Source organism: Cucumis sativus, chromosome 6, assembly GCF_000004075.3.
Source record: "Cucumis sativus cultivar 9930 chromosome 6, Cucumber_9930_V3, whole genome shotgun sequence".
In the NCBI taxonomy this organism is placed as follows: domain Eukaryota; kingdom Viridiplantae; phylum Streptophyta; class Magnoliopsida; order Cucurbitales; family Cucurbitaceae; genus Cucumis; species Cucumis sativus.
The window spans coordinates 20442807-20463132 of record NC_026660.2 but is presented as its reverse complement, the minus strand read 5'-3'; the positions used below and the strand labels follow the sequence as shown (position 1 = coordinate 20463132).

The 20326-nt window shown below is 34.7% G+C and overlaps 3 protein-coding genes across 4 annotated transcripts; 1 reads left to right on the top strand and 2 right to left on the bottom strand.

The window, feature by feature from the left end:
• Window positions 1–676: 676 nt before the first annotated feature.
• Window positions 677–7526, bottom strand: LOC101218211 (putative ribosomal large subunit pseudouridine synthase SVR1, chloroplastic). The gene is made up of 10 exons (XM_004140027.3): window positions 6963–7526; window positions 4433–4512; window positions 4256–4356; window positions 4070–4142; window positions 3855–3948; window positions 3688–3736; window positions 3140–3290; window positions 2815–2871; window positions 2313–2368; window positions 677–1213 (listed from the first exon to the last, which is right to left on the bottom strand). The coding sequence occupies exons 1-10, from the start codon at window positions 7435–7437 to the stop codon at window positions 1153–1155; spliced, it is 1197 nt and encodes a 398-aa protein (XP_004140075.1). The 5' UTR covers window positions 7438–7526; the 3' UTR covers window positions 677–1152.
• Window positions 7527–8631: 1105 nt separating this feature from the next.
• LOC101217973 (sorting and assembly machinery component 50 homolog) lies at window positions 8632–12396 on the top strand. The gene is made up of 4 exons (XM_004140026.3): window positions 8632–9617; window positions 10513–10998; window positions 11153–11665; window positions 11899–12396. The coding sequence occupies exons 1-4, from the start codon at window positions 9090–9092 to the stop codon at window positions 11980–11982; spliced, it is 1611 nt and encodes a 536-aa protein (XP_004140074.1). The 5' UTR covers window positions 8632–9089; the 3' UTR covers window positions 11983–12396.
• Window positions 12397–13541: 1145 nt separating this feature from the next.
• LOC101210759 (glycerol-3-phosphate dehydrogenase SDP6, mitochondrial) lies at window positions 13542–18827 on the bottom strand. Of its 2 annotated transcripts, XM_031888034.1 has the most exons (7): window positions 18394–18827; window positions 17702–18175; window positions 16917–17248; window positions 16238–16398; window positions 15643–15901; window positions 14041–14339; window positions 13542–13944 (listed from the first exon to the last, which is right to left on the bottom strand). In XM_031888034.1, coding segments are annotated over exons 1-7 (1890 nt in total). In that variant the 5' UTR covers window positions 18758–18827; the 3' UTR covers window positions 13542–13943. The 2 variants fall into 2 exon arrangements, with proteins under 2 accessions (XP_031743894.1, XP_031743895.1); XM_031888035.1 differs by lacking the exon at window positions 13542–13944 and having other exon boundaries at window positions 14040–14339.
• Window positions 18828–20326: the final 1499 nt, after the last annotated feature.

Sequence of the window (20326 nt, the reverse complement as noted above, 5' to 3'; positions counted from 1 at the left end):
TGTAGTTTTCCCCTTATTTGTGGGTTTCTTGCAACGTCAATCCGTTTTACAACTATCTATTCTTCTATCCTTTTATGTCGCCCTGGTACACCCTATGGTAGTGGTACATTTGTATTTTTTTCAACTGATTGGGTTGCACATCGGCTCGTCTTGTATTTTTTATCGTCCACCGACTTTCTGGATATTTTATTTATCAATGAAATTTTTTCCAATCCCCCATTCCGTTCAAGTATTTTTTTTTTCTATCATCCTTATTTCAGTTTTCTAGTTTAACGTTGATCCAGTACTGCAAATCTTGTTTCAATCAAATGAAGCGAAATATATTGAAAATAAAACTAGTCAGAAGACTCGTAGGATGACAAAAGTCATATAGGGACCAGGAAAATTTGTACCATATGTTGTATTCTATAGGGATAGATGCAAGAGATAAAAACAACAAAATGAACGGGTTTTTTTTTTTTTTTTTTTTGTTAAGAACAAAATGAAAGAATATTGTCAGTAAAGGCTCTTACCTTCTAACATACGAGCTTTCAAAGTCAAAGCATGTTGAACTTGCAATCCATATAAGATGTTTCCTTGCTAAACGAAGCTTTATGAGCTTCATACAGAAACCTCATCTGTCCGCAATGTTGATCCTAGAATCTGCTGGAAGAGTTTGTAAGCAGGAGAAGATGACTAAAGAAAGTTGAGAAAAGAATATAATTAAATGTGAAGGCATATATGAGTAATGAATACAAGATTAAGGCCGGGTGTTAGAATACCCTCCACACCCACTTTCAATGAGGTGAGAGAAAAGGCACCATTGCAACTACCTGTATGTTCCTTTACTGTTCAGTATAATACACAATGAGATGAAAATAATTGGATAATAGAATGGCATCGCACGTCATTCATATCATCTATAAAATTTGATGGTTGACAACCTGCACCTTCAATGTTGACTGAAATCTTCAACCCAAGAATAATTGTAAATAATCAGTGGCCATGGTGTGAAGCGTGAGCTGGAATAAACGGTATCCAACCTCTTCAAATGTTGATATACTGTCCCAGCAGTTAGAGAAGTAGTACTCGGCTTCCATGTGGTATGTCTGAAATCATTCCTACCACATTCAAGCTTCAACAACTATGGACGACTCTGTAATCATCAGAAACTCAACTTTTCCAACCAATTGCCTTCAGTTCACTTTGCTTTAGTTCAGTGTAACTTCCAAGCCTGAAATAATGCAGAAATTTTTAAAAAATCTACATGGCAACACATTTATCTCACTCATGTTCACAAGTAAGCAGCTAAAACTTCAAAGTCTTTCTAGTTTCACCTCGAGAAACTGTACAAAAAATGAAAATATGTTGCAGTCTTGAGGGTTGTGGCCGAAGATAAAAAGGGAATCTTGAAGAAAGAATTGACAGAGAGAATGAATTATATCCACCTGATCATCATTTGTGATAAAATTTATTTCAAGTATTAAAACTGTTTTATTTTCAATTTATCTTCAAGAATAAACTTTTAAAATCTTCGTTGTTCGGTTGAAATAGGTGTTTTTGTTGTTCGGTTGAAAAAGGTGTTTTTATTTGGTTAGTATTCTGACAGCAAATCATAGTAACATGCTGAAACACGAGTCTACAAAAATAGCAAAAAAAATTATGATAACAGAGTCCATGTCACCTACATTTTCTAAATTGCAAAACTGGCAAATTTAAAAGTAAATTACAGTATGATTACCGTCAATTACTAGCCATATTTGTCAAATTTGCAATATGCAAAAAAGAGGTGTTGTGAGCTGTTTTTTTCTATATTTTTTTTTTTTGGTAGTTGCAAATTTAGCAATTAGATTCAAAATAATTAAATTATATAGCAACATTTTAAAAAATTTGCAAATATAGCAAAATTTTTCAAATTCTATCATTGATATAAGTCTATCAACAATAGACCATGTTGCAAATATTGGTCTATCACTGATAGACCATACGAAGTGTATCAGCGATACAAATCTATCAGGGATAGTTTTGCTATATTTGCAATTTTTTTTAAATTTTGCTATATCCTTAATTATTATTGCTGAAATGGTTATCCATTCCAATTTTCCTTTTTTTTTTGTCATCTAATGCAATTTTCCTAGAAACATACTAGTCACCAACATTTCCGAATACTTACATGCAAAAATAGGAGTAATTGTTTGCCTTAATTATTTGGTTTTTGTTATGTGAAAATGAGTTGCAAGTGAGTCATCTAATCTGATTTTGAACCCATTCCCAAGCAATAATAAGTTTGACAAATAAAAAATAAATCAAAGGTGATCACAACAAGAAATTACCCCAAATCTGATGGAAGTCTGAAGCCTCCGATCCTTACACGCTTTAATGAATAGATCTGTTTCAATAAATTCCAGAAATTACACATGCAAATAGAACTAGCAGACAAACGCAAGCAATAGAACAAGTAGTTAAAATGGCACTAAAAAGATATCTCCCTTGATGTCATATTCCCAGTTTCCTTACGTCCGAGTATATAGTGTGGCTATCATGAATAAATGGCAGGAAAAAAACTCACACAAGGTAGGTAAATACATGTTTATATTTATAAGTTCAAAAAAAATCTATCATGAACTATAGCTAACTATAACAAAGGCCTACAGTGCAGAGGTACCAACAAGAACAAAAAGATACAACAAGGCCCCTAAAAAGAAAATGAAACATTTCTTCTTCCCCATTGTTATCGTTATTGTTAAGAAAGTATTATGAAAAAAGTAAAATGAAACATTTCTTCTTCCTCACAGCAATGGACAAGTGTCTACTAAGGTCAGAACAGATGCTAACCTCTAAACCAGCAGCTTTTACGAGTTCCCTAACTTCATGGTTCCTTCCTTCATGTACCTGCAAAAGCACAATAAGTTAGTCGGGAGCTAATGCATGACTAGCGCTGCATGCAGAAAAAATGGTATTAATACATTTTCCTCCACAGACTACTGTATAGCATCAACAATAATAGAATACAGATAAAGAAAAACAATTAAGGTAAAAGCAGCAGACTTTGTTGGTGTATATAATCATTACTTCATGACCAATTAGATCAAACAAGAAGTGATGAATGCACTGAAAGTGAATAGATATTTAAAAACTATAATATGAATGGATAAAGCACCACGATACGCAGACGAGACTTTGATATATCTGGCTGCCGTGGTAGCAACTCCACGGAATCCGGTGTGCAATGGACGCCATCAATTATTGTTCCCTCACTAATTGCTATCAGGTTCTGCTTACTAACAGTGCCATCTATTGCTGCAATGTATCTACAATTATAAAGAGCAAATGTTGCATTTTCATTTTTCAGAAATCCAACATTCAAAATTTTAAAAGCTATATGTACTGGGAAGCACAATATAAAAAAGAAAATGCTCTAATTCAAAATTTTATGGGGAAAAAAGAACTAAAAAAGATGATCAGTCCAATATTTCTCATCCCTGAAATGGTCAGTAAATAAAGGTTCCAGTAATTTTCATTCAATAAATACGACAGACTTATAGGCCATAGCCCACAATCATTCCTCATATGATGTTTATAGTTTCAAAGATTTTTTCAAGCCAGTCTATCTCTAGATTACTCCCTGGAAATAATGCCAGAAGTTACTTGTGTAGGTAACTTTACAAAGCATTAGAAAGTGTATGGAAATAAATTTAAATCACTTACTCCTTCGATAAACCAGATGAAGGATGTGAGATACCTTGAGCAAAATCTCCTGAAAAAGAAAATCAATGGTAATTTTGCAAAGGGTTCAAGATCTATCCTTTAAACTCCAAACCTTTTGTACAGCAATCCTAAATAAGGAGGCAACCATGAGAGTATGTATATCATACCATCATTTGTCACTATAATCAACCCAGTCGTTGCAACATCAAGTCTGCCAACTGTAAAGAGCCGTGGTTTGGGTTGCCCTGGATATGTTTTATCCTGCAAAGACAAAGTTGTAGTTCATTAACTTGCAAACTATATTTATTGCATCAAAATGATCATAAGGTTATCACTCTTTTGCTTGAAAACGGTATGATCAGTAGGTTTGAGTTTGACATACCCAACTCTTCAAATAATCATCAAATAGACTTATCACAGACTTTGACTCTTTTTTCCCAGATGAACAAATATACCTGCCATCGCATTCTATAGATTAGAAACGGAAGAACATAAAAGCCAAGTTCCCAAGAGAAGCTTGGGGTAGGGATAGGAAAGGGAAATTGGTCTTAGAGAATATGTGACCTACCCTTTTGGCTTGTTCAGAGCTAGATAAACTTTTGGAGGTAGTTTCTTAGGAAGCCTATTACCATTCACGTAAATAATGTCTCTTGCAGGATCAACCCGAGTCTGCAGAAAGGTGAAATCATTTATACCTTCATAGTTAAGACAAAATCCATACAACCCAAATTACATAAAAAACAACCTGAGGAGTATTGCAAACAGAACCATTAACAGTAACGCGGCCTCCAAATATAAGCTCTTCACTACTCCGTCTTGATGCCACTGAAAAACAAAAGAGGAGTATAATACCAACTATGAGATCTTGAGCGCATAATGGTAATTAATGTAAACAGGACATTGCTGGGCAGAGAGATGTTTGTGCAGCAATAGAGGAGTTCCTCCTCCATCCGCCTTTTAGAGAGAGTATTTTTTGGCTTGTTGGGGTGTGTGCAATTGTTTGGGATATTGGGGGAGAGGAATGATAGAGTGTTTAGCAGTAGGGACAAGTACCCTTGTGAGATTTGATCTTTGGTGAGATTTTTAGGGTCCCTTTGGGTATTCTGTCTTGAAGCTTTTTTTTTAACTATTCTCTAGAAAACATTTTACTTAGCTAGAACCACTTCATTTTGTGGGCTTTTTTTAACGCCGCTGTATTCTTTCATTTTTGTTTTAATATATATATAATGACACTGCAGAGGAAGATGAAACAGAACACACCGTGTCCAATGCTAAACAATAGAACACAAAAAAAATAATAATAATAATAATAATAATTTATCCTTACAAGCTTGACCAAATTGTATACAACTGAATTTTCATCCGCGGCCCTCGTCCTAACAGGGGTTGAGGCTAGCTAGAAACAACAAGGTATTCTACAGAAATATTCCAACTTAAGTGCCTACCACTGTAAAAAAGGATCCAGTTGTTGGGGAGAATGGATAGAGGATAGATAGAACTTTGAAAATTAATACCAAAAGGGGAGCAAATATTAACCAGGTTGTAGTCCAGACCTCCACAAGATATCTCTACCTCTTCCTTTCTCTCGGGCCAAATGTTTTTTTTTTTTAACAGAAACAAGTCTCTTTATTAAAAAGAGAAAATGAGACTAAAACTTATATTACAAGAGGATTATACAATAGCTTTTTATAGAGGATCAACAAGCACACCCAAACATCTCAACTAGGTTGACACCCCTTAGCACCCTCATATATCCGGAACTAACTTTCAAAACGGAAATCTTCACTAGGTCGTGACTATTAAAAGATCTAATACAAAGTAATAGTAACGGAGAAGAAGGAGCTTTGAGAGAGTACACCATGGCTTTACCAAACACATTATCCAACATGTTCCAACATTTAATTTTATAAACAATTGATCTTATTACCATGACTTGCCAAACGCATTTTGACAGTACGTGTCAATTTACATAGTTGGCCATTCGTGGTTTTACAATGAAAATGGAACTCAAAGAGAAGAATTTCCCTTAAACCTAACCAAAAGCAAATAACAGATCACAGACTACCAAACATGCAAAATCAAAAAGTATTCGTAGACGGTGAGAAAAAAATAAGGCCACAAATAAGTAGATGTTGCAAGAACAAGAATAATAGAAGGTTCAAGATGGAAGAGCTGTCATATGAATAATATCACCAAAAATCAGAAAATACCGAACCTTGTACACATAAGAGAGTCTAAGCCCAACAAATTCATATGATGATAAATTTACTCACTCTAGTACCTAAGTTTCTTGCAAAAGCAATACCTCATTCACAATATCCAATGAATTCAACTTTGTGGAGAATAAACCAAATGTCAACAACTTTATAAATAAAAAGTGAAAAATTTTCATTGAAAAATGTACTTGTGAAAAAGATTAAGATACAATTTGAATAAGATATATATTATAGATTAACTAGTGGTCATCCGGATAATCATGTCCCTTCTTCAAGTTACTCTCACACTACTTTACCTAATTGGAAAATTTTTCTTTAGTAGAGTTTTTCTTCCTAATTCACTACTCTTTTTAATGTCTTATATTCATTTATTCTTCCTAATTACTTTACCTAATTCACTACTCTCACACTTCTTTTTAATGTCTTATATTCATTTATTCTTCCTCAATGAAAGAAAATGTTTCAAAAAACAATATGACCCTCCTTCAAGTTGGTTAAGACTTGAAAAAATATATCCACTCATGAAAGAATGAAACGGAACGAATTAAAAGGATCCGGCCCTAAGGAAAGAATCACATAAGTTTCATTCCAACAGGAGCTTAAGCTCCTATTAAATTTTCCTCTACTCAATTGATTAGAGCCTTCGTTAATCTGGGTCCGTTGTGCTGTTTTGATTCTTTTTTCTTGGAGTATAGTGTTGTTGGTGAGACCATATTTAGGCTAGTATATCGCATAACACTAGTGTAGAAACCGCTCAGTTTGTTCAATCTCTCTATTTCTATCCACGTGAAATAAATAACTTGAGGTTCATGCGAAGTAAATCAAAATTAGTACCGTTTTGCAACTATACTTACAAATTCTACTAACTAAACTAGAAATTGATACTTATTGCTTCCATCCTATTGCCAAAACCTGTTGTAGACATAACTAAATAGTTTCCGAAAATAACAGGACTTCTAGCCACCACGCCAAGAACTAAACACCAACAAGTAAAGAGCACATAACACAGAAAGGAATGCAGAGTAACAGAATTAGCATTTTGGTTAGAGAAGCACCAACCTCCAGCGGCAGCAAGAACTTTACTCAGACGCTGCGACGACTCCCTAATGTTCTCATTATAAAACCTTCGCGCAGCCTTCGAATGCTTAGGGGGTTCAGTTATGGGTTTACCAGCAGAAACCTTCTTCTTCTTGGGCTTGGTTTCATCCTCCGACACGGAATGAAGGAACCGTGTAGGAGGATGAGACTGGAGCTTGAGGTTCCCATCTTCGCCGCGAACTATCCACGGAATGAAGAGCTGACCGCCGGAATTTCGATCGATGAACTGAAAAGGGTCTTCAACTTCGGATTTGGGCTTGGGTTTCGGGGGAGCGAATGTGATGTTGAACTCCAATGAAGATGAAGATGAAGAGGAGGCGTTGGGTTTGGAATTGGATGAAAGTGAACATGAAATGCGAGGAATGGCGCGAATGGGGTTGAAGATTAACGAAGGTTTTGAGAGAAGTAAGAGTGAAGAAGATGCTAATGAAACCATTTCTTGAATGGAAATTCTTGTTCTGTGAAACAGTTTATTGAATTCGCGAACTCGCTTTCGTGTTTATACGATTGGAGAGCGAAGACGTTTGAGCTAACGCTAAGCTTACTTTATTTATTTATTTTAAAAAATATCTTTTATTCATTTTCATAATTTCACTTTTTTTTTTTTTTTATCAACTACAAATCCCAATAGATAAAAATAGAAATCTTACATATGCTTTATATTTATAAATATTCTCAATCATTCTTGTACCTTTAAACTTTTGTGGTTAAGTTACATTTCAAAGGGTTGTATCAATATAGTTCAAATAAAAAAAGAAGTAAGTACCAAATTCAAACTTTAGTAAAATATTATGCTTTTTTTTTTAAGATATGGTAGTGCTAAAAGAGGGAAAAAATTGAAGGTACAAACAAAATACAAACACAAATTGAAAAATAAACCAAACAAACTAATCTCACCGGAAAACAACACATAATAAAACTTATATAAAAATAAACTCTAAATTTTGATATATTTTTGTGGACATTTAACACTTTATATCAGAATACACTCTTAATTTTGATATATATATTTTAGACATTTAACATTTTTTTTCATTTACAATATTTTACAATTTTAGGTTTAAAGTATGCAGTTGGTACGATTAAAAGTTAGGGCTATATATATATATTTAAGTAAAACACTAACAATTTTCTTTTAAAACTAATAACAATAATATTTTGAACTCAGGAGAATTATAGCAAAATATATATACATACAAAATTTAACAAAAAAAAAATTCAAATAAACTCGAAAGAGTTTGATAAATTATGTTGATTTTTATAAATAATATTAATATTTTGTTATTTTTAAAGATGTTTAAAGTTAAATATATTTTTATAATTTAACCTAAAACTAACTATTGATTTTTAAATATAGTAAAATGGATCACGATATTTACAAAATATATAACAACATATCAGGGTGCAATAGTAATATATGTATGCACGATATGCGAGTTTTAGTATTATAGATAATAGTATATTTTGGTTTATAGACGGTGAATATTTATTATATTTATAAAATATTTGAAAATTTTTAGTTATTTAAAAGAATATTAAGAAACTAAACTATAATTTCACTAAATTCGCAATTTTTTTAAAAAAGAAAGAAAAACCCACTAATGAGTAGGAATAGTAAAATTCATAGCGGGGAGAGGGCAGACTCGAAGGCCCAAACCTTCTACTCACGAACGAACCCCAACAACTATTCTTTCTGAACGCGTGGGATAAACGCGCGCTTTCTTCTACGAGTCCGAGCAGTACTGAATACCCATGTTCCATTCACAAACCCTAGCCATCTCTCTTTTCCCTTTTTGGATTCAGATCAATCAACCATAATTTTCTCCATGGATTTGAATCCGATGAATCAATCACGGTTCGGGCAAGCGGCATTGGTTTATTTTTGAATTCTGTTCAATGAGGGAAATGGCAAATTAAGCGTCGTTGTTTTTGAAACTAGGACTGTATGCTTTCATTTCTGAAGAATTTCACTGTATTTAACAGAATTTATCGTCAATCGCCGATAAGACTACTACTGGCTTGAATCGATTTCATTTCAGAATCTTCGATTTTCGAGTGAGTTCATTCAACAATTGGAAATCATTGTTAATGGCAAACTCTGAGGAAGTTGGAAAAAGTTCGATTGAGGAGGAAGTAGAGCGAGAACCTTCCAATTTCGAAAATGGTGACGGAGAAGATGAGGATGTTGAAGATGACGAAGAAGACGAGGAATATGAGGATGGCAATGATGAAGAACTGCCGCAAGGGAAGCCTGTTACGGATGCTTCAAGGTTGCTTGCTCAGAGGTCTAAGTTAGAGAATCTGGTTGAACGAATGAGGAAGGAGAAGGTCAGACTTCGGGTTCATGATATTTTGATAAAGGGGAACACGAAGACTAAGGATTCTCTAATCGAGGCTGAAGTGGAGGCTATTAAGACTGCTTCAACGATGCAAGAATTGCTGGAGGCCGCAGGCGTAGCCAATGCCAAGCTCCAGAGGCTGGAGATTTTCGACTCTGTCAAGATCACACTTGATTCAGGCCCGCCGGAGCTCCCTGGTACTGCAAACGTTGTTATTGAGGTCGTGGAGACAGGCAACCCTCTCTCCGGTGAATGCGGTGCTTACACGAAACCTGCGGTAGGATTTTATTCTGTATGTATGTGTGTAGATATTTGTGTCCAATGGGTTAATCGAAGGCCTGTTGATAGATAAGATATTGCCGAAGGAAGAAATGATGTTCTTTTATATGGTTGCCTACCTCATTAAATCTAAATGGTTTGACATCTTTTTATGTGGCTTGTGCTTCTTGTGGTTCCTTCATCAGATATGCAAATTACATTAGTATAAGACAGAAATGAGTTGCTGCAAATTAGAATCTAAAAGTGAGCTTTCCTGGTAGTAAACAATGTTGATCGCAAGCTCCCTGTATTTTGTAGCCTGGTACTACTATCTGTGCATAAAAAAACTCACTAGAACTATTAGGGAGCATGAACATGTAGCTTAGTACTACGAATAGAAACATTTCTTCCAGAAGTGTGAGTTAAACTCATTAGAATTGATTGCCAAACCTAACTATTGGTAATCTTATACTCATTTTGTGCCTGAGGAATGGTGGCTGTTTGATTCATTATTTAGTGGAGTATGTGAGTGAAGTATTCTATGGAGTGTTTTGAATCAAAGTAGGTCGGAAAGAGGATTATGCTATTGTCCGCGTGTAACCAAAACACACTCGTCTGTCCCTAGTAATTTGGAATCAACTTTCCTTTGTTTGTGCTCTTTTTTTTTGCCTTTGGACGTTATACTTCCTGGCACTAAACCTCGTACATATGGATGTTTGAACATTTTAATGCTTACTACTTATCAATTGGCAACTCTGATTTCATAAACTCTGGTTAGATTTTAATGTGATTCCTCTGTTCAAACCAGACTATGATTCCCAGGATAAATTTTATTGTTTAATTGGAACTCATGCTTGAACTAGTTGGCTTACTACTTCTAGTAGAAAATTTGAAGTGGTATGATGCTTTTGTAGGCTCGTTCGTGGACTTTTGAAGGTTCTGTTAAGTATAAAAATTGGCTTGGATACGGAGATTTATGGGATGGCTCTTTGGCATATGGCCCTAATCAAACATCTGAGGTGAGTGCCGGTGTTTATTTCCCTAGGCTGAAGCGATTGGTGACTCCTTTGGTGGCACGACTATCCCTACTTTCCCAAGATTGGTTGGAGTTCTCATCATACAAAGAGCGGTCTTTAGGTCTTTCTCTTGGTTTGTATTCAACAAAGTATCACGATTTGGGATACAACCTTGGATGGCGCACTATAACCGACCCTTCGCAGATGGCGTCTAATTCAGTGAGGAGACAACTTGGAAATAGTTTACTTTCATCTCTAAAATATACTTTTAAGGTTGACAAGAGGAATTCAGCAGTGAGGCCGACTCGTGGATATGCTTTCGTTTCTACTAGTCAAGTTGGTGGTCTTGCACCTGATCACCGGAGCTTGCGATTTGTTCGTCAGGTTTGCTTCTTTTCCTTTTGGCTCTCTGTGACAGCAAAAGATTTTTCCAAGCCTATGTGTAGTTAACAGTTGGTTGACGAACATTTATAGTTGTCCTGTGTGATATTTGTTTCTTTCAATTTTGAGGAAAACCTTCTGCTTCCAACTTTAACAGGAATTTGATCTACGGTATGCAATTCCTTTCGGCTTTGATCGTGCTGCCATGAATTTTGGAGTCTCTGCCGGTGTTGTTTTTCCTTGGGGAAACGGGTTTCTGAACAAGCCATCATCTCTTCCAGAACGCTTTTTCTTAGGTGGTGATTTCTCTCCAGTATGCACCATTGGAGGCCCGACAACTGTATGGGGATTTAAGACGCGTGGAATGGGGCCAACTGAGCCAAGGCGCGAAGTGAGAGATGAAAATAAGGATGACAACAATGATTCTCTTGGAAGGGATTTTGTTGGAGGAGATCTTGCAGTCACTGCTTTTGCAGATCTTTCGTTTGACCTCCCAATTCGCTGGTTAAGAGAACATGGGATCCATGGACACATCTTTGCTGGTGCAGGCAACCTTGCAAAGTTGACGGAGAACGAGTTCCGCAGTTTCTCTTTCCAGAAGTTCATGGAAACATTCCGTACCTCTGTAGGAGTTGGGGTTGTGGTTCCAACAAGACTCTTCCGCCTAGAGGTCAGTCATGATCTCGGTTTGTGTTTTCTATTAATTTGGCACATAATTTGTTGGTCTGGGTTTGATCTGTGTTTTTGAAGGCGTGCTTCATACGGGGATCCCTATATAATGGCTTGCTTGCTGTTTCCTCCGCATAATTTTTCTATTGATCGGAAAGAAAGGGATAACAATTGTAGATTGCATTAAGATTTGATTTTTGTTTGCTACTTATTCTAGTTTGGTTCTATGAACAGGGGAACTTCTACTACATATTGAAGCAACAAGAACATGATCGTGGAAAAACTGGCTTTCGGTTTAGCATTTCTGCTCCATCATAAATCTAATTTTGACGAGGTTTGATGTTCTCAGGAGTCACAGAGTAAGGCGGAAGTATTTTGTTTCTGAGTTGTCATTTTGGACTGGATGAAAAAACTTTCTTTTTATAAACATCCAGGGGAGCTAAAGAAAAAAAAAAAAAGGAAAAGAAACAAGAAAAAGTAAAAGAAAGATTTTCTTCAACCATGGAGAATGGAAGGGAATAATATGATTTGTAATTGTTGTATTTGAACAGGTTACGAAAATCTCCTCTCAAAATTGGTTTCATTGACCCAAATTGGCGGATATTTTTTGTCCTCCATCAATGATATGAGACAATTCCATTTCATAGCCTAAATTGTTCTTTTTCTTAACAATCCTCAAAATTTTGTTCTTATTGGATATCTGAAATACCTGGAATATGGATTGTAAACCTATCCTTGGCTCTCTTTTTCTTTTTCCTACTCCGTCTCTCCCTCTCTCTCTCTCTATTTTTTATAGAAAAACCTACTCTATTACGATGTGATTAGCTAACAGAATTGTGAAGTAGTAGAAGTTGTGAAATTCACGTCAAAGAGTTGGTGGATCCAAATTACTAACGAACATCAATTTGATATTGTATCAACTCTTTAGACCGTGGGTCTTTTGAGTTTCCAACTCTTTACTTCTCAGAATTTCTATATCTATCGGGGAGTTTTAGGACAAGGAATAGAGGTGTGAACTTTTAAAGTCTAAAATCAATGTTTATAGCTATGTGACCGATAAAGTCATATGGCTAAACAAGGAATGAGCGAAATTTAAAACTTCAGTTCTTCAATCAATTCCTTGAACAACAGTCAATTTCGATATTCTCGGGTGATTTGAAAAAGTAGGAAACTAAGGGGTCGTTTTAAAACAATTTAGGTAAAAGAGGTTATTTTTTTTGTCATTTAGTGGATTCCTTTTTTATTTAATTTTTTTAACCACCACTTCATCGCTTCTTATTCTCTCTCCTTCTTTCTTTATCATTATAATTTTTTAATTTTAATAATTTATTAACCAATTATATACTTAATGATTTTTTAATATTATTTTTCACAAATTCATATTTACTATTATATACTTAATTACTTTTAACTTAATGATTTTGTAATAATTTATTATTCTTAATTTTTGTTGTTATTCTTAATTTTCTTTAAAAGTTTTTTTCACAAATTCATATTTATTTATTTTTGTAATAATTTATTATCTATATTTTATTATTATGCACTTTCCTATTTTTGGAATATGTTTGATAATTTCTTTTAACTTTAATGTTTCTATAGATCAAATAGTGTTATGATCGACAGAATTTGGAAGTAAATATTTTCTTATAGTTTTATTGTTTATCCTTCCTTAATTTCATAATTTTCTTACTCCTCACTGAATCAAATCCTCCACTTATTTTTCAAGTTTCAAAAGGCAATCGATGGCATTTAAAAGCATTTAGCCGTGCCCTTCAATGTTTCATAAAAAACTAAACATAATTCACGATGTATGTGAATACAAACTAAAGTAGATTGAGTTATGATCCTTCTATTAAGAGTGAAAAAAAGAGTTCAAATTTCTATCAGAATAGCAAAGTAGGAGAAATAAACTTAAAAAAGTAACCCAATTTCCAATAATTTATACCTGGAAATTCTGAAGAAAAAGAAAAGTTTATACAAAATGGGCAGAGAAATGAACAAGTGAAGACAGTGCATCTTCAAAATAATATAAACGACATTTATCTTCTTGTGGTGAGAATATAAGGATATAAAACAATCTTGAGTTATTTATTCTTTTGGTATATGTAAGCTGCTGGCTGCTGGCTGCTGGCTGCTCCATGTCTATCAGCCTAGGGCAATTACAAGTTGAAGGCAAGATGCAAAGTAAATTTATTTTCACCTGATGGGTTGTTTGATTCTAGTTTGAAAGAGTTGAGTTTTCTTGAAAAATATTTCTTCTTGATTGATTGGGTTTGAAACCTTGGATTCAAACAAAAGCATAGTCATGATAGATGAAAATATAAGTATGAAAGTGAAATAGTTAACCAAAATAAAAAGGGCATTGAAGGAACTCACTAGTTGTGTTTTCCATCATGGAATTGAGCATTCTTTGAAGACTTGAAAGTTTCTAGAAATTTCTTGGCCTTCTCTAGTTCTTGCTTCTGTCTTGACCTATCCCATTTATGTTCAGCTGCCAACAGCTCAATTACTCGTGGCAACGCATGGTTAGCAGCATCCGTATCGAGGAAAGCAAGTCTTGATCTTCTGGCAATGAAATCCACTGCAGATTCACAGTACTCGTGTCGTGCACAGTATGCAACTTCAGCCTCTAAGAAGGGGTAGCCATGGGCTAACCGCTTCCCCAAACTCTCATTCTAACATTTGAAAAGAAAAAAAATTAGTTCTGGAAATCTTATCAGACAATCTAGACTAAAAATATGTCTCTATAAGGTAAAAGTTCATTTTATAATATGTAAAGACCTTTAGCAGATCCATTTATGTTAAATCTCCTACTTGGACTCCTTTTGATAACAATTTGGTCCTTACTTTTTCAAAAATTTTGCTTGTTTTCTCATTGGGTGGTTTACATCTTTTCTAAGAAAAGATTTGAATTCTTAGCCAAATTCACTTATTAAGAACTATTTTTCTTAGTTAAAACCAAAAAATCAATAAGTGGATGTACTGGTAATTCAACTATAATTTTCTCCAGCATTTTTGTTGAAACCAGACCTTAACTGCGCAAGATCAAATCAGGCCTTGGGATTGGATTTGGAAAGCAACAAAATAGCTGCTTTTACAACGATTACACCGGTTGGGGGAAGGGAAAACATAGGGTTCCTTTCTTTAACCATGTCTCCTTCAGTAAGAGACCTACTAAAATCTTTTCACCTTTTTGGGCACTTTCTCCCTCCAAAAATCTATCATAACTGCATCCACGAAACATCGTCACCATTTCCTTAGGTGTTAAGGAAGGAGAAGAAAAATTTAGGTAAAGTGAGCCCATTTGAATCAAACTCCACCATGCCTAAAACCTCTGGTCAGAACTGAACACAATCAAGAAGGTGAGAAAGCTCGATTCAAGCAAATTCAAGATTCCCGCCAGATCAGGCAATCCTTAACTAATAAAGATACAGAACACCAAATTTCATCGCTCAAGGTTGTAATGTTGGTCATCAATCTGACCAGAAATGGATTGGGATCCATTACCAACTTTAATCTTCAACACTTCCTTTATTTTCACTCTAGATTAAGGAATAAAGTTCCTAGGGGTCGCTATTGATGCCTTCAAGGAGGGATCTAATTCATGAGACTAGGAGGAACACCACAACAATTTGGAGGTTAAAACCACGTTACTATCCTGCAGATTGCCTGATCTGAGAAATTAATGATGGCGACCTGCACATATAACCCCTATTCCTATGATGGATTCAAAGACCAATGCCTATCCAACCTTAATGTGATTTTTTTTGACAAAAAACTATACAGAGGGAATTGGTTTGTGATTTGTGGGTTGTGGATAATGTGATTCAACCCCAATGTGATTATCCCACCAGTATGCAGAATTAAGGAAAGTCAAATGTAATTGATCTCTTTCAAGACGTGAAATAAGAACTAAAAGAAGTAAATAAATAAAAAGAACAAAAAAAGGTAAGCAATGGTACCAAGAGAAATGCAAACCTGGGCTATGGCGGCCACTCTCTCAGCTAAAACACCATACGCTTGAGATAAATGTCTAGCAGCTGCAGTGTCCATAACCCCAGGGACAACTTTACCATTATGAGTCTTCTTCATGCGCAAATATTGTTGAGCTAAGACAGTGAAATATGCAGGTTCCCATCCATCTCCACCAGCAAGCTGCAGCTTGTCAGTTACACATTCATTTGTCGGTTTCAGCTTTCCAGACTTGATAGCTGCACTAACAGCATCCTCCGCCATGCTGAAACCAATTCCAATCAAAACTATACTCGGAGTGAAAAGAAAGAGTAAAAAACATTGAATGCAGAAGAAAGGTAAAAGGCTAAAATGAAAAATAACAGATAGAAGCTAATTAGGTGATTGGTTAGGTTTGACAACACAGTAACGTGGTTTACTTTAGACAAAAGAGTGGCAAGACATCTCAGGTGTAAGGCTCACTAAGAATAATTCCTTTCTGCCAGCCTATACAGCAAGAAATATCGAAGAATTGCTACATGCATTAAGGTTTCCGTTTCAATTATTAACAATACTCAAGCGTGTACACTAGGCATTATAATCGCAGCCAGGATAATAGTACCTCCGATAAGTAGTCCATTTCCCACCGGTAATTGTGACCAATCCGGGATAATCTTCACATACAACATGATCTCTTGAGATGCTTTCTGTATTTTGAGCTGATGGGTCAATAGCCAAAGGACGAATACCACTCCATGCTGAGAGAACATCTGTTCGCCTCACCTAAAATTTGGAAGAGAATTGAGTTTGGGTCTCTTGAAGAAGGCTACCAGAATGGAAAATGGAAACAATTTTCATCAAGCGCAAGTCAGAGTGAAGTTAAATAAACAACATCAACAACTATTGAGGTGTCATGAGGACTTAAACATTCAAACGTATGCATAATATATAAGTTATCCATCAGATAATCCCGACCAACAAATCTACAGTCCTCTTTGCTGCATCACTATACCAGAAGTCAAAATGATATCGCTGACCACCATCTAAAGTCCTCAATGGATTGGTAAATAAAACAATAATCTAAGACATCTTGTTCTAACCACAAAGCAGAACAAAGACACCCTTGTACAAAATATTGAAAGAGTTATTTCAACTGTTTGAAATCTTATCACAGCTATTCATACGATCAAGTTATGTTGAAAAGAAAAGATAACATTTAATTTTGTACCAAAACCTAGAAAGAAACAGGTGTTAATGAGAAATCAAATACCTTTTTGGGTTAAAATATAAAATCCACATACCTTCACGTTAAGGTAATCAGAGATTGCATCCAGTATAAACTGAATTTCATCCTCATGTGGCTCAGGAAGCATGGTGATGCCCGTGTTGGAATCTGTGGTTCCAGCAACTGTTCGTCCTAACCATGGAAGCATAAACACAACACGCCCGTCCTTAGTCTTGGGAACAATTAGACCCATTCCTTCAGGAGAATAATAATCAGGTAGAACTATATGGACACCACTGCTGGGACAGATCATAGACACTGCCTCTTTATCAGCCATCTTTCTAACTGAGTCACAAAATGGCCCAGCAGCATTGACAATCACCTTTGCATAGGTATCAAACTCTCTACCTGGTACACATAAATAGTCAGAGAGGATCAGATATATATAATTAATTGTGTAAATTCCAACTGATGCCATTTATGCCAAATACAAAACCATGTAAAATCTAGTTCCATATTCGAACAGGAGGTTATTGCAGTGATCTTAAATCAATATAGCAAGTGATCAACAAAAGATAGTGTTTGGAAGGTTCTAGCCATGTGTTAAAGAAGATAATTTTTCCAAACCCCACAACTAAAGTCCAATCCTACAACAGTAATTGCCACAAAACAGCAAAAACCAAGAAGGGAAAGAGTGAGAATAAACTTTTTCTTTATAGAGAGAGAACGAGCCATGAAAATTCCAAATTCAGTAAAACTTTAAGCATCCACATGACATACCCTATAACAATTAACTGAAAAAGGTCTTCCAAAACAATTCAATTCAGATATAGAAGATTGCAAAAGAGGGTATTTTGGCACCTGACAACTTGTCACGAATTCTAGCACCAATAATTCGATCACTAGCATCATCCTTCAAAAATCCCACAACTTCAGCATGGTTAAGCACCGCCGCGCCAGCGAGAGCGGCAGTACAAGCCAGCCCTACATTGACCCGCGAGTCATTCATCTGCCCATCGTAATACACCACAGTGCCTTTCAAACTCCTGCCCCCACCATTCCTAGCAAGGGTAGGGAAGAGCTCCACAGACTCCTGAGCAGAATAGTACCGAGATAAGTGCAAGAGACGACGCCCTGCAACAAGATCGTACATCTTCAACCCAATCCAATAGTAGATGACCTCGAACCAGTCAAAACAAGGTGTCATGCAGGGCAACGCATGGCATAAGTGCGGTGCATTTTCAATAAACTGTTTTCGTTCCTCAAGCGCATGAAACACCAGTTTAAGCTGCTTATAATCCAAATTGAACACTGCTTTCTCCAAATACCGCACGCCTGAGAACGAATACGAGGCATTTTAGCATCCAATAACTAGAAACCTAAAACAATTCAATTTTATTGACAATCAATCCATCTGTATCTAAAATTAACATAAAAATCGGAACCAAAATTATGAAATCGAGTAGCAGAATTTCAGTGTATCATTCATAATACAGCGAACGAACCAATAAACGAACAATGACATTATATAAAACTCTTCAAATTCAAAGTACCTCCATGAATGAGCTTCGTAGAGCGCGAAGACGTGCCGGACGAGAAATCCTCGCGCTCGACGAGACCAACGCGAAGTCCTCGAGTGACGGCATCAAGAGCGACTCCACAACCGGTAGCGCCTCCGCCGACGACAAGAATGTCAAGCGGATTGACGGGACTGGCTCCGATCAAAGCAGACTCCTGGACTGATCGCGGTGGAACGACTGCAGTCGGATCATTGATCTTGTTTCTGTAGGAATCAAGCGCGTGACCACTGGTGCCACGGTCATTGGAGGAGAGAGAAGGTTGAAGTAGGATAGAGCCACCGACTGCGGTGGCTACGGCGGCAACGGCGAGCTTGCTCAGCCGTGTAGCGGTGGCCATAGTAAGAGCGGTGGTTGAAGACAGCGGGAAAGATGGTGATGATGTCGTGTTGCAATAGAATCGCAGTCAATTTATGAATATAAAAATATATTAATTTAATCAATCAATTAAAAACCTTAACAAAAAAGGGAATATTATAATTTTACGGAAAATTGGAAAAGTCTTGTGGATGCAAATTCGGATCTCGGAATTAGAATATAAACAAAATTTAATCTAAATTTGTGACATTATAAAATTTGATATTTTAATTTTTTTAAAAAAAAAAAAAACCACTCTTCTCACTCTTTGTAATCAAATATATAGAGATCCAAAATTATAGATATAATAGATGAAAATAGGGTCATTTTTAAAAAATAAAATAAAAAATTATTTGCAAAATGAAAAGGTTATACACCAAAACTCTAAAAAGATTACCATAATTTGGATGAATTTTTGCTATATTCTGTTAAATTGTTTAAAGTTTTTTCACTATTTAAAAAAATAACTATTTGAATATATATATATATATATATATATATATATATATATATATATATATATATATATATATATATATATATATATATAAAGTAAAGAAGAATGATTTTTTGGACAAAAGAAAACAAAGAAAAATATGGGGAAAATAGTGAAAGAATATTACGATAGCAAAATATTCCTAAATTGCAAGCTAATATTCAAATTATATTTACTAAAATCACAAAACAAAATTTTGATAAATTGATTTTTTTTGCTATATTTGTAAATTACGGTAAATATTACGTAAATTACAAATTTGTAAGCAAACTATCACGTGAAAACTACATTTGCAAAATGATAAATTTAATTTTTCTTTTGTTATATTTGCGAATATCGTTTAAGATAAAACTACTTATATGAAGATATATATTTGAACAATAAATTTATATATTATTTATTTACAATTATAAGTTAAATAATGATTAAGATAGTATTTAAACAGTGAAATTGTTATTTATTAAAAAGAAATATTTTTTGGTTATTATATTTACGTAAGCACACCAATTTTGAGAAGTCAAAATCTCAACTTCCAAAAAGTAAGGCAATTCCATTATCAATATCTAAGCTCATTCGATTATTCTAAAATATATTATTCAATTGTTCAATTTTAATATATATTTTTAAATTAAATTTTAAAATTAGTTTGTTAGACTTTTGAAATTATCTTAAATGATGTTTAATTATTTATAAAATACATATGGTTAAATATTTTGGTCAGTTTTATATATTATTCTAAAAGGTGTTTTTCTAAAAATAAATCAGCAATTAATTAACTTTTAGGAAGATAACTAATATATATAATAGAAACTAAATTAAATATTCAATAATACACCTATTTTGTTAGAAAGATAATTACAAATATAATAATTATATTCAAGTATGCGATAACTTTGTTAATTTTTATAAATAGAATAAAGCGACCAAATATTTAGTGTTCATATATCAGTTTAAGAAAAATGATTATATTTTTCAAATTTTCATATTTGCTCTTATTGGTTTATAATGATTTTTCAATTTCGATTCTTCCTCTTCTTTCCGATATTGTCTCCATCA

Excerpts from the sequence above, each read along its gene's own strand:
- LOC101218211 (XM_004140027.3), bottom strand. The coding sequence starts at position 7,437 with ATGGTTTCATTAGCATCTTCTTCACTCTTACTTCTCTCAAAACCTTCG. Across the intron at positions 3,737-3,854 it reads GATTATAGTGACAAATGATG|GAGATTTTGCTCAAGGTATC; the intron begins GTATGATATACA and ends TTTCTTTTTCAG. Across the intron at positions 3,291-3,687 it reads TCATCTGGTTTATCGAAGGA|ATACATTGCAGCAATAGATG; the intron begins GTAAGTGATTTA and ends TTATAATTGTAG.
- LOC101217973 (XM_004140026.3), top strand. The coding sequence starts at position 9,090 with ATGGCAAACTCTGAGGAAGTTGGAAAAAGTTCGATTGAGGAGGAAGTA. Across the intron at positions 10,999-11,152 it reads GCTTGCGATTTGTTCGTCAG|GAATTTGATCTACGGTATGC; the intron begins GTTTGCTTCTTT and ends CAACTTTAACAG. Across the intron at positions 11,666-11,898 it reads CAAGACTCTTCCGCCTAGAG|GGGAACTTCTACTACATATT; the intron begins GTCAGTCATGAT and ends TTCTATGAACAG.
- LOC101210759 (XM_031888034.1), bottom strand. The coding sequence starts at position 18,757 with ATGGCCACCGCTACACGGCTGAGCAAGCTCGCCGTTGCCGCCGTAGCC. Across the intron at positions 18,176-18,393 it reads TACGAAGCTCATTCATGGAG|GCGTGCGGTATTTGGAGAAA; the intron begins GTACTTTGAATT and ends ATTCGTTCTCAG. Across the intron at positions 16,399-16,916 it reads CTGATTACCTTAACGTGAAG|GTGAGGCGAACAGATGTTCT; the intron begins GTATGTGGATTT and ends TCCAAATTTTAG.